This window comes from Rhinolophus ferrumequinum, chromosome 27, assembly GCF_004115265.2.
Source record: "Rhinolophus ferrumequinum isolate MPI-CBG mRhiFer1 chromosome 27, mRhiFer1_v1.p, whole genome shotgun sequence".
NCBI classification, from domain to species: domain Eukaryota; kingdom Metazoa; phylum Chordata; class Mammalia; order Chiroptera; family Rhinolophidae; genus Rhinolophus; species Rhinolophus ferrumequinum.
Genome location: NC_046310.1, coordinates 13,498,540 through 13,515,101, shown reverse-complemented (window position 1 = coordinate 13,515,101; position 16,562 = coordinate 13,498,540). Strand labels below are relative to the sequence as shown.

At 35.8% G+C, this 16,562-nt stretch overlaps 1 protein-coding gene across 1 annotated transcript in view; it reads right to left on the bottom strand.

Annotated features, from left to right (window-relative positions):
* DNAH14 (dynein axonemal heavy chain 14) overlaps nucleotides 1-16,073 on the bottom strand; it is a 200,405-nt gene extending 184,332 nt beyond the window's left edge. The window contains exons 1-6 of the mRNA XM_033099365.1: nucleotides 15,997-16,073; nucleotides 12,478-12,629; nucleotides 8,249-8,398; nucleotides 4,688-4,818; nucleotides 1,835-1,987; nucleotides 576-688 (exon numbers count right to left, since the gene is read on the bottom strand). Of these exons, the coding sequence (XP_032955256.1) occupies nucleotides 576-688; nucleotides 1,835-1,987; nucleotides 4,688-4,818; nucleotides 8,249-8,398; nucleotides 12,478-12,629; nucleotides 15,997-16,073 (776 nt within the window). The remainder of the gene's footprint in view (nucleotides 1-575; nucleotides 689-1,834; nucleotides 1,988-4,687; nucleotides 4,819-8,248; nucleotides 8,399-12,477; nucleotides 12,630-15,996) is intronic.
* Between the last annotated feature and the right edge of the window lie 489 nt (nucleotides 16,074-16,562).

Below are 16,562 nucleotides of genomic sequence, written 5' to 3'. Positions count from 1 at the left end.
TCCTGATGTGATGTGATGTAATATAGTGTAACATAATGTAATGTAATGTAAACTTAGAACTAGACAAATTTGTAAACGATAACCTTAACCAGCAAGCTCCCCAAGCTCCCTAACTGTTTCATTTTCCTTTATAACATTTCATCTCCATCTGACATTTTGCATATATATGTGTTTTTTTATTTTCTCTCGCCCACTGTAATCTAAGTTCTTTGAGGTAGGACAATTGTTTGGTCTGTACAACGGCATCTAGAATAATGCCTGGTTCGTACCAGACTCTCAATAAATATTCACTCAATGAATAAAGGAATGAAAAACAAAAAGTAAATTCATGTCATTATAGTCAATTTAAGTTTGCTCGACTTTAAAGTATCTTTTTCTTACAATATTTATCTAAAAAGATTAAAATTAAGAGTTGTAATAATTAAGCAGGTAAGCTTCCTTTGTTTATGGGCTACCTCTTTTCCTCTATAATTCCCCATAAATACGGCATTAGTAGAACCTAGACATCATCCAGCTAACTGTTATTTCAAAAGGGTCATATAACAAATAATTGGTTTCAGTTTCATTCATCTCACCGAAAATTATAAAATATCTTGAATTGCTGTAGTAAATAGCAACATCTTCTTTCTAATAGCCATTCCAAAGTAGGTATGCATTCTATTTCTTCTTCACCATCTATTTTGGTAACCTGCGTACATAAAGCACAAAAACATGACTTTCTTTAAAAAAAAAAAGTGCTATTTTCAAAAATTAAGAAAGCATGTATTTGGCTCATAACTACTTGCCTTTTAAGCTTTTTCTATATCTGACCTCCAGCACCTCATCTACACCCAAACTTGATTTCCCTTCACACACTGCTTCTATTCTTGCCATTTTCTAATGCTATTCCTTGTATTCCAATAGACAGGAAAAGAGAAACTTCTTCACCCTGAGATATTTTTCACAAATAGCTATTCATTGTTTGGGTCCCATAATTTTCACATTTTCTCAGAAAAGCAATATTTATGAACTTAATTTTAACTACAGGGATGTAGTAGTCCCAAAGGGGCTAATAATCCCATGACCCAGATACCTTATTTTCACATTCAAAAACCACAGGCCGTTCATCAAGGAATTTTCTCTCCCCATCCAAATGTTAACATTTTCTTAAATTTCGTCCATAAACGAAAGTATGCCTAGATCAGCACTATGTGTTTATGTGCATATTTTTGGTTATATAGTTGTTTCTTCCATTTTCAGTTGATACAGATATTAGCGATACTTCCGTATCTGCACACACAGAGCTACCTCATTCCGATGTGGTCCTGCTCACTGGTACTTAAGAGTTTCGTTGGGAGGGCAGAGGAAGGCAGATGGACATGAACAAATGATCAAGACAAGTAATTGTGGAATTACAATGTGGTAAGTAGCAAAGTGCTATATAGAAGTATAATAGGGAGATTTCTACACTGTCAATGAAGTTTCTGACAATCTGAGAAGATACTCTTTTTCTGTTAGTTATTACAATTCCTGTTATGTCAGCAAATGCCTGTTTTCTAGCTCTTTCTTTAAAAAATTACACTAAATATTAGTAAGTATTCAAGAGGTTAAAAAAATTCATAAAATTGAATCTTCATAGCTAAATCTCTATCAAAAAGAAAAAAGAAAAGAAAAATCATCACTATTAAATAACTTTCTCTTCTCCGAAGGAGGTTCTTAAACATATACTGTTCTGCAGATGACAAGGCTTGTCAGAAACACACAAAGATAAATTTACCCAATTAAATTTTATATTGGGTAATATTTTTCCATTTCAGAATGATTCTGAAAACTAAAAACATCCACTCTTTATTACCTTTGAGACAAATGAAGCAGTAATAATCCAAAATTCTTTGCAATGTCTAGCTCTGTGGGCAGAGACTACCTGAAGATTATATGGATTATAAAGGACTTTAGGATTTTTCCGAGGAAGGCAATATACAAATTCCCCATCATCTTTCAAACGTTCCTGAAGTTAAAAAAAATTTAAATTAACTTGACCAAATTAAGTAGCAAAATGGCTGAACAAATCATTCAGTAAATTGAAGCAACATTAATATAGATTAAAAATAGTATCATTGAGGAAAGCTAACATCAAATTGTGTCTAATCAAAATTCAGCAAGATCAGTCTTAAGATTTAATACATTTAATTTTCATTCTTATACATAATGTGATAAAACATTCATGAAAATTGATCTACACGCGTACTAATGCATGCTTAACCCGAAGAACTTGACAACATACCTTTTACATTATATGCTGCACTTCCAGTAAATTTGTCTGCTAACACCAGAAACCTTTTGAGCATATTAAATTTATCATTTATTTTGATAATGATGTTGGTCTAGTATAATAACAATAGCTAATATTTAAGTAACAAATATTTAATAAGTATATGTACAATCACAGAATATCTTAAATTTAAACTCTTAAATTTAAGAGATTAAAGTTAGATCTTTTTAATTTCATTAAACAGAGGCAGAAATTAGTATTTTGAAAAGTTAGGTAATTTGAGAAAAGTCACAAAGTCAGGAAGTAGGGATTTAATACAGGTCTGACTGATTCTAACCCATGTTCTGAGCTTCTGCAATATACTATAATGTCTCTTCCTTATCTACCTGGCATTACTGAGAAATCAGACATTCTACATTAAGAAACATTTTAAGTGAAATTTATTTCTTTTAGCTTTGAAACGTTTAACTTTTATTGATGAAAACTCTGTAAGAAAGTTTAGCCTTTTCTGGATATGTAAATTTTATTTTGGAAGAACGCTATAATTTTATTATAGAAGAATACTGTAATTTTATTATAGAAGAATAATTTTATTATAGAATAATACTATAATTTTAAAATAGAAGAATAATTTTATTATAGAATACTATAATTTTATTATAGTATTCTTTATTATAATTTATTGATGCCTTCAGAAGCTGTTGAAGTGAGTAGTTTCTAATCATTAATTTAAAATTTTGGATCGTTTTCTCTTTTTCATTAAAAAAAAAAATCTGTCTTCCTTGAAGACTTTATTGTTTCTTCTCAATTGTCTCAGCTGTTTCACTTTCTTATTTTGACTTCTGATATATTGTGCACCTAGAAACCTTAAAAAAACAAGTTTAAAAATTGCAAATCAAATGAAATAAATAAGCACTGACTGATGTATAGTGCAGGAGCTTTGTAATAGTTATTGGGCACTTGAGGCATTTTTGTTCTAAATTGTTTCCAAAAAGCTGAGGTTACTAGCAACTTAATGTAGACAAACAATATTCTAAATGGGTCATACTCATATATATGATTAAATAATCCAACTACAGAAGCATAAGAATATGAGCAAACAATTATAGAATAATATATTTTCAATTAAATTATTCTAATTAAAAAGAAGTATTTTTCATATTCTCAATTCTTTCTCCACAAATGAAACATACCTTATTAGAGAGTCCCAGGATACTAAGCTCATGTACAGCTATAGTTCCTTTTAACTACCCTGCCCACTATCTGCCAGGCACCATGCCACATGCATTATCTCATTTAATTTTCACAGTTCTCTAAGTACTACTATCTCTGTTTAAAGGTCAAAGAAACCAAAGCGCAGAGAGGTTAGGAACTTGCCCAAAATAACACAGTAAGCGTATACATAGAGATCTAAAACTGGGTGAATCTGCTTCCATTATGCATGTACTTTGCCTAACTTTAATACTGCCTCTGAACAATAACCGAAAGACCATTTATCCTCACAGTAACAGAGTAACCAGCAAACTCTGGCCAGGATCAGGTGCCTCTTTTTGTACATAAAGTTGACTGGAACAGAGCCACCCCCATTTGTCTATGTATTGTTAACTGCTGCTGTAGTACCGCAATGACAGGGGCGAGGGTCTACAACAGATCACACAGCCTGCAAAGCTTAAAATATTTACTATCTGGCCCCTTTCAGAAAAAGTTTGCTGATCCCTGGTCTAGAACAGTTACTCTCAATTATGCACAGGAATCACTTTGAGAGCTTAAGAAAACACAGCTCCCCGGGCTCCAGCCCCAGTTTCTGATTCAGAAGGTCTGAGTGGAGATGGAAACACGTATTCTAGTAAGTTCCAATGTGATGCTGATGTGCCTTGCATGGGAACTACACTTTGAGAATCCCTGATCTAAAGGTAGGAAGACATAGATGGTCCTGGTCAATCTTAGATCACCTGAAATAAATGAGGTCACAGAAGGCAGACCTGAGTTCTTATCACAGGTTGTACCCCTGGTCATATGACCCTGAGAGAGAAAAAATTTCTCTGAGGAAGCTAATGGTAAGAATAAAATGCAAAGGATAAGGAAATACAGAGATGATGAGATAGAAAGTAACAGGGAATAAAAGGATAACAGAATGTTACAGAAGTACATTAGTATTTCTTTTTAAATCACAAAAAATATTGATAAACATGAACATAAGAGTAGTTTCAAATTTCAGGCAAATGTCTTATCTGTTCTCTGTTCTTTAAAAAAGTGAAATGAAATAATGTCAAAGACTTTTCATAAGTATTTATCACGAAACAAGACTATAATTTGATATTAATATAATAATATAACATCTGATTTTGATGTAATATCTGAAATGAATGAAATAAAGCTAAGACAGTTTCAAATATTAACTTTTATAGTATATAACTGAATAAAATGGAATAATACCTTTAGAACAATCTTCTGAACGGCAGTTTTGGAAGATCTGTATTTCAGATTATACTGTGGTAATATTGTTTGCCAACCAAACTTTTCTCTTAGCCTAATAATATGTCTTATCACATCATCATCCTCTGGTTCTGGTTTAAAACATTAAAAAAAAAGATCCAGTAAGTGTGAACGTGGGCATCACTTAAAGATAATGTGCAACAATATTTCTACATAGAGAAAAAATTTAAATGGTAACTGATACTTCAAGATTATACAGACTATATAATTGGAGGAGAAAATATAGCTTAAAGTTTAATTTCAAAATGGGAAAGAGGGAATAATATTTTTCCATTTAAGAAAGATATCACTAAAGACCTAATTCCACAATTACACAGGTAGTTAGCAAGAGAAGATGGAAGAACAAAAACCAGTTAGGCTTTTCTTAATAAAGACCTAAGCTGGTGGGGAGGCAATAGAATCAGAAAAGAAGGGATGACTACGTAAGATGGAAATATTCTTCCTAAGAATACTCATCCAATAGACACCTTTCAGACCACATCTTTCTTGATCTCTTAGCAGCTGAGAATCTACTTGAAACATTCTCTTTTTTTCTTGGCTTTTGTTCACCATCCTCTACAGGTTGTACTCTTAGTCCTTAAACTTCCTGGGAGAAGCAGCATACCAAAAGCCATGATGGCAAAACCAACAATGCTATGAAGCTGCTCAAGATTTCTGGGCCTCCAGAAATCACAAACACTGGCTGATCAAACAACTTCTTTGCTAAGGATTCAATAAGACTTAAGCTGCTGTATAAAACAGCATCAGAACCTGGATGAGGCGTTGCATGACCCTAAAAGTAAGCTCGCCTTTAAATTTTGTGCCCTGGGCCCCTCATTTGTCTCACCCTAGTCTGGGCCTTGTCAATTGCTTTAGCATGGAAATAAGCTTTAAAATGTCAGGCCAGGGCTGCAATCGTCTGATTGCCCAAGGCTTGACTGGGGCAGCAGGATCACTGTCACAGTAGCTCACTCAAATGGCTATTAGCAGGAGGCTTCAGTTTGTCACTACAAGGACCTCTCTCTATCAGGCCACCTAAGTCTCACAGGACAGCTGGCCTCCCCCAGAGAGTGAGCCGAAAGAGAAAGCAGGAGAAGCAGCCACTGTGGCTTTTGTGACTTAGTCTTACAAGTCACACACCATCACTTCCACCATATTCTATTTTGCAGAATTGAGGACTATTGCTTCCACTACATTATTTATCAGAATTGAGTCACTAAGTCCAGCCCTCACTTAAAGGGAGAGGAATAGGGCCCCACCTTTGGAAGGAAGGAGTGTTACAGAATATGTGGACAAAGCGTTTCACTACCACAATGGATAACTATAAATATAGAAAAAACATAAAACCATAAATGGAAGAGAGTCACCAATTTCCACAGAGTTGTTAGCTAATGGTAAATGAGACAAGAGGACAGGGAAAGGAAAAGGTGGGGAGTGGCTTTAGCTATCTGTACCATTCTATTTTGTATTTGTTTTATATTGCTGTATAACAAATTACCACAAACTAGGTGTAAGATGATACAAATTTATTATCTCCCAATTTCCATAGCTCAGGAGTCCAGCTAACTTTAGCTGGGTCCTCTGCTCAGGGTCTCACGGGGCTGAAATCAAGATGCTGGCTACCTAGGCCCGCATCTGGAGGCTTTGCTAAGAAAGCACTGCCTCCAAGCTCCCCTGGGTTGGTGGCAGAATTCGTCTCCTTCCAGCTGTACAACTGCAGTCCCACTGCTGGCCAGACCCTGCTCACAGCTCCTGAAGTCTACCTTCAGATCTTGCCATGTGCCCTCTCCACACCATGGCAGTTTGTCCCTTCAAAGGCAGCAGGATGGCATCTGCTACTGTTTCTGAATGTCTTTTAAAGGCTCGTCTGATTAGGTCAGGTGTGTCTAGGATAATCTCCCCTTTGATTAACTGAAAGCCAACTGATGAGGAGCTTTAATTAATTACATCTCAAAAATGTGATATAAAATGACATAATCAGAGGAGTGATATTCCCCCATGTTCACAGTTCTGTCTGCGTTCAAGGGGAGAGATTCTACAAGGTGTGTACAACAGAGGATGTTTCAGAATTCGGCCTACTACAACTTTTTTTTTTAAAAAAAGGATAAAATGCTAACATGTGTTACATCCACACAGTGAGTACATGGATATGTTAAATTATTCGACCTTTTATATTTGAAATTTTTCATAATTTTTAAAAATCCTAAGTACTCAGGATTTACCAGTCTACGTCTTCACGGGTTTATAGAAGCTAAATGAGGAGCAAATTAAAGAAATATAATTGTTAAAGGATCAGATTGTTTTTCTTTATCCAGCAGCCATTAAGCCTAAATTGTTGCTCTTTCTTACACTGACACCAGTTTCAAAACACTACAGAACAATGTGACAAAATACTAAGAATTCTTACTGCACTGCCCCAGTGACTGCATTTGCTGCCATGAGATCAATTGTACTAGTTTTCTAATTGCATTACAAAGTTAGTTGTTTACAACAACACACATTTCTGTAGGTCAGGTGTACAGACAGGGCTTAACTGGGCACTCTTACAAGGGTCTCAAAGGCTGCAATCCAGGTGTTGGCTGGGGTTGGATTCACATCTGGAAGCTCAACTAGGAAAGGATCTGCTTCCAGGTTGTCAGCACAATTCATTTCCTTGTGGCTGTAGGAATCCTAGCAGCTTTCTTCTTCAAAGCCAGCAGAGAGAGGCTCTAGAATGAGTCTGCTAGCACGATAGTCTTCTATAATGTAATATAATGACAGGAGTGACCGCTCATCACCTGTGCCATATTCTATTGGTTAGAACCAGTCACAGGTCCCGCCCACACCCAGGGGAAGGGATTAGAGAAAGGTGTGACACCATCACACCCACACAAGTTTTGTGCTCTCTGAGGCAGTTAGAATTTTGAGGATCTTCTCCTCAAAAATAATGAAGCCTGAGTAAGTAAGTGGCCCTGAAGTTTAAGCTTCAATGGCTTTGTGATAAATCTGCCTTGGCCCAGGGTATTTCAGGGGAAAACAGAAAAGCTTTGTTTTTCCTATAAAACTCAAAACAAGAATTTCAAGTATAAAGTATAGGTATAGAAAAAAGTACAAAGTGGAAAATGTTAGTGGAGGTAAATCTGTTTAAATAAATTATTTGGGGATTTAAACTCTATGTCAAAGACGTAACATTATTAAATATAACAATATCATAAAGTTTCACTAAAAGGATAAAACAAAACTATACATTTTTATCTTATTTCTAGTTCGACAGCCATAACCTTCAGAGATTGTCCTTAATTAAGAAGACAGTCACTGAGCAGTCTCTGTACATTTTTAAATCTACTGAAATTTAACTTTTCATTTAAAAGATTTTACATTTAAAAGATTTTTAAAATGTAACAATTATTGAAGCAACCAAACCCAAAATGCAGCAAGACTGTTTCTTCTAAAATTAGTGTCCAACATAAGCACCCAAAACCACAGAATAATTTGGGCAAGTGTAGTGTCTTCTAAACAAGCTGGGCCAGTAACACCACATACCTGTTCTATCATACTGCACACGACGTTTTTTCCTAGCTTTTACACAAGCATGAGTTTGGTCCTTTTTTTCCTTTGATTTTTCTATCTTCTTCTGGGGAACTGGTTCTAGAGCAAGTACCTCTTGTGGAGTTCTATTTTCTTGAAGGTAGTCTGAAAATCAAACCGTTATTAACTGGATAACCAGCATGAGCTGTAGGTAAGGTCATGGTAATTCCACACACCAAGCCATATGGTTGATCATTAGAGTATTTACACAGGCTCTGAGTCAAACCACCTTAGTTCCAAGCTCAATGACAGGCTTTACCACTCAGTTTTCTGATTTACTTTGTAAGTTACCTGACTGCCTTACTTTACTCAGCTTTAAAATGAGGATTGTTACAGTAAGAACCTCATAGGGTGTTATAAAGATTCAATTAATTAATACATTTAAAGCACATAGTAAGTGTTCAATAAGGTAAATGTTACTGATTTTATTGTTACAATAAATCTTTAAAATATGAATCCTAATGTGAAATAAATACATAACAAAACCCTTTTTATTAACTTTAATTTGGTAACTGAGCCCAGAAAGTGTTTAGATATAAGTGCAGAAAGTAACGTAGGGCCTATTTCTCTTTTTTTTTCTATGACTTACCTGATAGGTAGATTTTCAACAAGAAGAATGGGGGAAATTATTGAAAATAAGGGTTTTTTAAGAGCAAATAAATTTTACTTTTTCTCCTCAATGATTTCACAAATATTTACATAGTGTAAGGCACTGAGCTATATCAAGAAGGTGATAAGACACAATAATTACAACCAAAACAAAACGAGTACAAATGAAACAGCCAATATGAAGAGAGGAAAGGAGGGAAGGAAGGTAGGAGGAGGGAAAGGGGGAGGAGGAGAGGGGGAAGGAGAGAGAGAGAGAGAGAGAGAGAGAGAGGGGCTGTTCAGGAGATCACAGTGAGAAAATGTGGGCTGCAGAGAAAGCTTTCTGTGAAGTAATTGTGAAAACCTTCCTTTATCTTTAACATCCATCCCAAGAGATTTCCCACCTCCTTGCCTTAACTGAAACCTAGTTATTTATTTCCTACAGACATCACTAACATTCAAAGCTCTCAAGTAGTGGTTATTTATACCCCAATACCCCATATACCTCAAGACTGGAAAGCAGGCTTGTTTTCTTCCTTACTCCCCACTTGCTATTTCCAAATCATCACAGTTTGCCCTCTTAAAAAAAAAAAAAGAAATCCTACTCTGCCTTTTTGTCACAACACATCTTCCAGTCTTTGCTGACACCCACCAACTGCCTGGTCACTCAATCTGGCCCCTGGCCCCAAGGAGGGCCGACTCCCGCCGTATGAGATCCGCCTCGATTCCTGGAGACTAAGTGTTCATGAATTAAGTAAGACCTGCCTGATACTACGCCCTTCTCCCCCACTGTGCAGACACCTTCGCATCTCGTCCACTTCGACCAACAGCTCCCGAGATTCCACCCTAGTACTTTGTCACTGTGGGCCTCTATCCTTCCAGCTTCCTTAATATTCTCAACATCACCATGTTTTGACCTCATCAGCACCTCCAGTTCTCTCCCCCGTTACTTTCTGAAAATTCATCATCCTCCTATTTTTTTTTTTGTCTTTCTGTTTATCCAGCTGAGATGGTATTGTCTTTCAACAACACTCTCACCAATATCCCAACCTTGTCCTTCCTTTTGGTCTCGTCTATATGGCAGAACACCAGCCGTGATGAATCCAACTCTTAAGTCTCGGCGCCTACATCCTACAGCCCAGGGCTGTTACAGGTGGGCTGATAACCTCCAAATTTCATTTTAATTAACCACAAACCGACTGGAACACACACCTGAAATCCTACTGTTTACCTGCTTAACCTGCTCTTCTGGATTTTTTAATGGCTATTTCAGGTTTTGTACACGTTCCTTAAATCTCCAAGCCTTTACCTTCCCATCTCTCTACTTCAACTGATCCCATTCCCTACTTTCCAGGGAAAATGAAAGGCATCAGATGGGAATTCCTTCAACTTGCCATGCCAACCACCACGCATGTGCACCCATCCTTCCCTTCTGCCCTACTGACTAAGGAAGGTCTGTTTCTCCTTCCATCCGAAACTAATCTTGTCCTCATTAGACCCCAACCCCTTGCCTACACTGTTAACCACTCCTGTTTTCTACTGCACATCCAAGCAGCTCCCACCTTAAATAAAATCTATTCCTAGACCCTATCTCCTTCTCGTTAGCAGTCTGGAGCTTGCCTTTCTTCACAGCCAAACTTCTCAGAAGAGTTCCAAATGATCGTTACTCTATTTCTTCATCTACTATCCACCTCTCAGGTTTCAGAACTCCACAAAAACAGCACCCAAGTGACCATATCCTATCCAAGTCAGTAAATCCAATGGATGTTTCCTGTCCTCATTTTACTTGAATCAGCAGTGTTCTTTGATACTTTTAGACCATTCCTTCCTTTTTTATTGAAATTGACAAATAACAATATATCAGTTTCAAGTATCCAACAAAATAATTTGATATTTGTATATATTGCAAAATGATCACAGTAAGTCGTTACGATCCCTCACCACACAGTTACAAATTTTTTCTTGTGATGAGAACTTTTAAGATTTATATTCTTAGCAGTTTTCAATTTATAACACAGTACTAACAATAGTCACCATACTGTATATTCCGTCCCCATGACTTATTTAGTTTGTAACTGGAAGTTTGTACTTTTGACCACCTTCACCCATTTTGCCTACCCCTACCCCCACCTCCAGCCTCTGACAACCACCACTCTGTTCTCTGTACCTATGAGCTCGAGTATTGTTTCTTTGTTTTAGATTTCACATGTAAGTGAGTATTTGTCATACGGTATTTCTCTTTCTCTATCTGACTTATTTCACTTAGCATGATGACCTCTAAGTGCATCCATGTCGCCAAGGGCAAGATGTCCCTCTTTTGCGTGACTAATATTCCACTGTGATGTGTGTGTGTCTGTATCAGAATTTTATTATTCCTTCACCATGAAGGACACACAGGTTGTTTCCATGTCTTATAAATGATGTATCTTTTCGTTTCCTCTGGATAAATATCAAGAAGTGGAATGGCTGGATCATATGGTAAAAAGGAAGACGAGATAGAAGATAACAGATGGATCCCAAGGTCCTGAGGTACCCCGGGTAGCCGAGGCGGAGCTCCAGAACTGGGGTGGTGGGATTAACCTCAGAGGAGAGGAGGCAGTTACTCCCTGAGACAAATACGTGCTGCAGGTGAGCCCGGGGAGCTGGACGTTAGGTGTTTCCATTTAATGACCTCTATTTTTCATTTTCATTTTTATTTTTATGAAGTAGGATGCAGTCAAGTAAGAGAGGCTAACAGTGAAAGTGGGACAGTTTAAACAGAGGTTGTGAGTAATGGGAGGGAAAAGCTAAAAGGAGACAGAAAATGATACCAGGCAGCACTGAGGGCCCCATTGCCGCTAGAGACCCGGAATTAGGAAAAAGAACTAGCTGACGTGATTGTGTAAGTTTTCTGCACAAAGGCTTAGCACTCTTAAGAGTTATAGCAGAGAAAAGTGACAATTACATTGCTTAGAGTCGAAGTTTTGCCAATCCAGGTGCAGAGGAAAGAAATGGGAAGATGGAGTTAAAGCTCCCAGTAACAGAGCAGCTGATCCAGGAAGACGAAGAGACTGGAGAGCCAAGAGTAACCTTGGTAACAGTGAGGATCTAAGAGCTGGATAAAAAAGGAAGTTGTGGTTTAAGAACTACATATTAGAAATGGTAGGATTTGGGATAGGGAGAAGGAAGACTAAAAACATGGAGGTATGAAGTGTCACCATGTGGTAGACATGAGCACCAAAGGAAGTCACAACATAGCCAGGGGCCCTGGGGACCTAGAGACCACGGGCCCGCCCTTAGGGTCTTCACCTCGGGATAAAAAATGAGATGATATGCATGAGAGAGTGATGTGAACTGGAAATTGCTATAGAAATGTCAGCTATTCTTGGTGGTGGCCACTGTTGTTCTTTTTAATATTACGATCAGTATTTACATTATGTTCCCTTTAAAAGGCAAGGTATGTATTTGAAAATACTGCCAATTGTTATGACTAATGAAATTAGTAAAATACCAAACCTCGCATTTTGAAAGTATGTGTTTTCTTAAGTTAATGCTATGAAAACTTCTTTCCATTTCCATAAAAGAAAATATAAACAACATGCCTGGATAGTAATCACCCTGATAAATTTCTTCTGTTTCCTCTGACTTTGAGGGTGCAGAAAATGTACTAAATGTTTTATATTTCAGCGTTTCCTTTTCTGTTGTTTCAGCTGGCTGATTCTCTGATGGTGTGACATATTCGTAAATTTGCTCTTCATATTTTAAAATTCTAGTACGACAAAGAAAATAAGATACTGTAGTTAACATTCTCCATAGCTTAAAGTTTAAATCTTTATTCTGCACTTTACAATATAACATCTAACCTTTTAAGCAATTTTTGATGGGCACTTTGATAAGCAGACCTGAGTCATCAAGTGTCAATTTAAATGCTAAACAGATCTCAGTGTATCTGAAATTTTAAAGCTGGAAAGGACTTACGAATGTTCATCTAATTTTAAGATGAAGAAAAGTTACTCAATTTAAGTCAGTGGCAGAATAAGGTCAGAATACAATTTTCTGAAATTCAATACTCATATATTACCCTCCTTTATAAAATAACAAAGGCAATCACCAACAACCCATATCAGGATTAAAAACAACATCTTTTCACAACACATTAGCCAGCTGGCTACTTTGTTAAGTGTTGGAAAAACCTTTTCTTAAGAACAGAATCTAAAATCACTGCCTATAATTGACTTATGCCATGGACCGCATTTTTACAAGGCAGAGGAAATTCAGGGTTCTATAAATCCTCACATATACTTGTCAGTTGAAAGAAAAATACCCATTAGTATATTAAACAGAAACACTTAATCACATGAATAAGAAGGCAATACTTCAAAGACAAATAAAGCACAACTTCTTTGAACTTATTTATAGATAGCTTTATTAGGTATTCTTAAATCCTTTTCCTTTGAGCATTTTGTGAGTTCCGTTTGGTTTATAAACACCTTAAACAGTTTCTTCTTCAACAAAATCTCTATCCATATACTTTATTTTTTTTTGTACTGAAATGTTTACTGTTTTCTTAACAATATTTAAGATTTCTTTTCACATTTCAAATAGTAATCTTTTGTGATTTTGCATGTTTTGAAAATATCTTCTGGTTTGGACTTATCTTTTTAATTTCTTGATAAACGGAAGTGCTTAACTTTAATATAATCTTATTTATCTATCTTTGTCTGTATGGTTTGTGTTGTTCATGTCTTCAGAAATGTTTCCTTACTCCAAGGTGATGACAAAATTCTTTTATACTTTTTCTTAATAGTTTTAAAGTTTTGCCTTTCACAAGTCTTGTAATTCATACATAAGTCCTTAAATCTTTGAGTTTGGGGTATGGTGTGAGGGGCAGATCCGATTTCTTCCCCCTCCACACAAGGACATACAGCTGTCACAGCACCATTTTTGGACACCCCCATCCTTTCCCTCACTGACCTGTAACACCAAGTCTATCATCACTCAAAATGTATACAACGATCTATTCCTAGTCCTTTATTTTTATGTGTCTATCTAACCTTGTTTCTGTATCACACTGCTATAATTACTATAGTTTTGATAGCTGTAAGTTAAGACTCCCACATTTTGTTTTTTTTAAAGAGTGCTTACCTATTCTTGGCCCTTTTCTTTTCTACATGAATTCTGTTGCGTTCTCAATTAAATTTTATAATTTTCTACATAAAGGTCAAAGACATCAGTTTAAAAATAATTTTTTCTACGTACCTTATTTTCATTATTACAAATGGTAGTTATCACTTAATTACATATTTAATCTATTGCTGGACTATAGAAATGTAATTCACTTGCATATACTGATTTTAATCTAGTAGTCTTGCTAATTTCACTCAATCATAAAACTTTGTAATTTTGTATTCTCTTTGTAAACAATTGCATTTTTTATGAATGATTACAGTTTCTTTTTCAAACCCTATAATTTCATTTCTTTTTGTCTTTTTTTCCCTTCTTTTTTGTCTTATTGCCCTAGGACCTATAATAGGATATCGAATAGAAGTGGTAATAATGAGCATCTTTGTCGCTTTTCTGAATTAAAAGGAACACTTTTAACACTTGACTACTAAACGTGATTTTTTTGGTTTAGGTTGTTCATAAATGCCATTAATCAAGTAGTTTGCTACGAGTTTTTATCATTAAAGACACAGAATTTTATTAAATGCTTTTCTTCCTCTAGTTAATGGTGATTGATAGTGACAGATTTTCTAAGTTGAACTAACCTTGCATTTCTGAGGTAAACTACTCAATTTGATCTTGACATATCACCCATTTTCCTACACTGCTGTAATTTGTGGGTTAATGTTTTATTTAGATGTTTTGCTTCTAAGATCATAAATAAAACTGACTTTGAAGATTGTATAAATTATTGTCACAAATTGAGTTAGGGACTATTTTCTCTTTTTCTATTCTGTAGAAGTTGTATGTATGAGAATTATCTATTTCTTGAATTTCAGTTAGAACTTGTAAATCTGCTAGAAACTCAGAAACTCTAAATCTGTCTGCGCCTGATGTGCGTGGTATGGGAAGGGAGATGGAGTGGTTGCGGGGTGTTAGTGACTAACTACGAATTCAGCAATTTTAGTGGTTCAAGAACAGTTCATCTTGCCTATTTCTTATTGAGTCTATTTTGTTTACTTATGTCTTCTTTAAAATTTCCTATTTTGTGTTAAGTTTTCAACTTGTAGCCATGAAACAGTTCATCTTTTTAATCACATATCTATTGTACTTATCTCCCTTGTCTGATGTAATATTGGTTACGAGGCCATTGCATGCACTGCTCTATGGTACATCATTCAAAGTGTGGTCCCTGGGGTTTGTGTGTTAGGAGGCGATATGTAACGAGAATACACTGTGAATGGTACTTCCTGGAGTTGTGCAATGTCACAACCCTATTTGTAACTTCCCTCTTTTAATTTTTTCTTGGTCACTCTTGTCAAAGGTTTGTCAATTTTATTGACAACTGTTGCCTTCGCTGGTTTTCTCTATTTTATCTTTGATTTCCATTTTGTTAAATTCCAATAATCTTTATCGCCTTCCTAAAACCGTCTTTGGGTTTATTCTGTTCAGTATGCCCTCCCTAACTTCTTCAAGTAGATTGTTAGCTCATTAATTTTTCAGCCTTCTTTGTTTAATGTAAGTTTTTATGACTACAAATTTCTCTCTAAACACTGATTTAGCTCTATCACACAGTTTTTGCATGTGATATAGTTAATGCAATAGATTAAACTCCTTCCTTTCCTCTTTTTCTTTCTTTCTTTTACTATATATTAAGTTCTAAGTTTTTTCTAATTTCCTTTAGGGGGTCTCCTCTTTTCACCCAAGAGTTATTTATAACAGTGTTTGTTTTTCACATAACCATAAACCTCTTTCTCAGTTTTTTGGCATATCCAAGGTCGGTCTGGGGGAAGGAGCCAGCATCCAGTGTTAATTTGTCTCTCGTCAGGTACCACTCCCCAAAAAACTAAGGTTTTCTACACTCCAGAATCCTCATCCAATCCTAATATGAAACTTTACATTTTTCATTGTCAGAATGACGTACCACTGGTCATATACTATTGAAATTTTTATTTTATTATATCTTATTTTACCTTGGTTTTGTGTTGCTTTTCTCCTTGTTCATGTCTTGATTTACTGTTGTTGAATCAATGGGTATATATGTCGCCATATTTTTTTCTGAATAAAACTATGAAGTAATGGGCTGTAAAAAATTTTTTTTTAAATACAGAAGATGATTTCACAGTTGTAACTATAGGTATTCAAAACTGCATATATAGTTCCCATCTTCTCACTAGGCTTAATTTAATATCCCCATTACCTTCAAGTGTTTCTTATGTATAATATAATTTCCAGACCTTTCACTATGCTAGTCATCATTCTCAGTACAGTCTCTATGTTGCCTATTGCCTTCCTCTCCAAGGCAATTTTTTCCTTCTTACATTGATGAGTTTCTGTAAATATTAGGTTGGTGCAAAAGTAACTGCAGTTCAAAAGATTAAAAATAACTGCAAAAACCTCAATTACCTGTGCACCAACCTAATACAATTCTAACTTACCTTAAATTCCATACTGAAGATAGTGACGTTTTAAGATCATCTCCTCAGGGAAAATCATCAGAAAGAACTTAGCGAAGTCAATAGCACTGGCAGTCTGAACT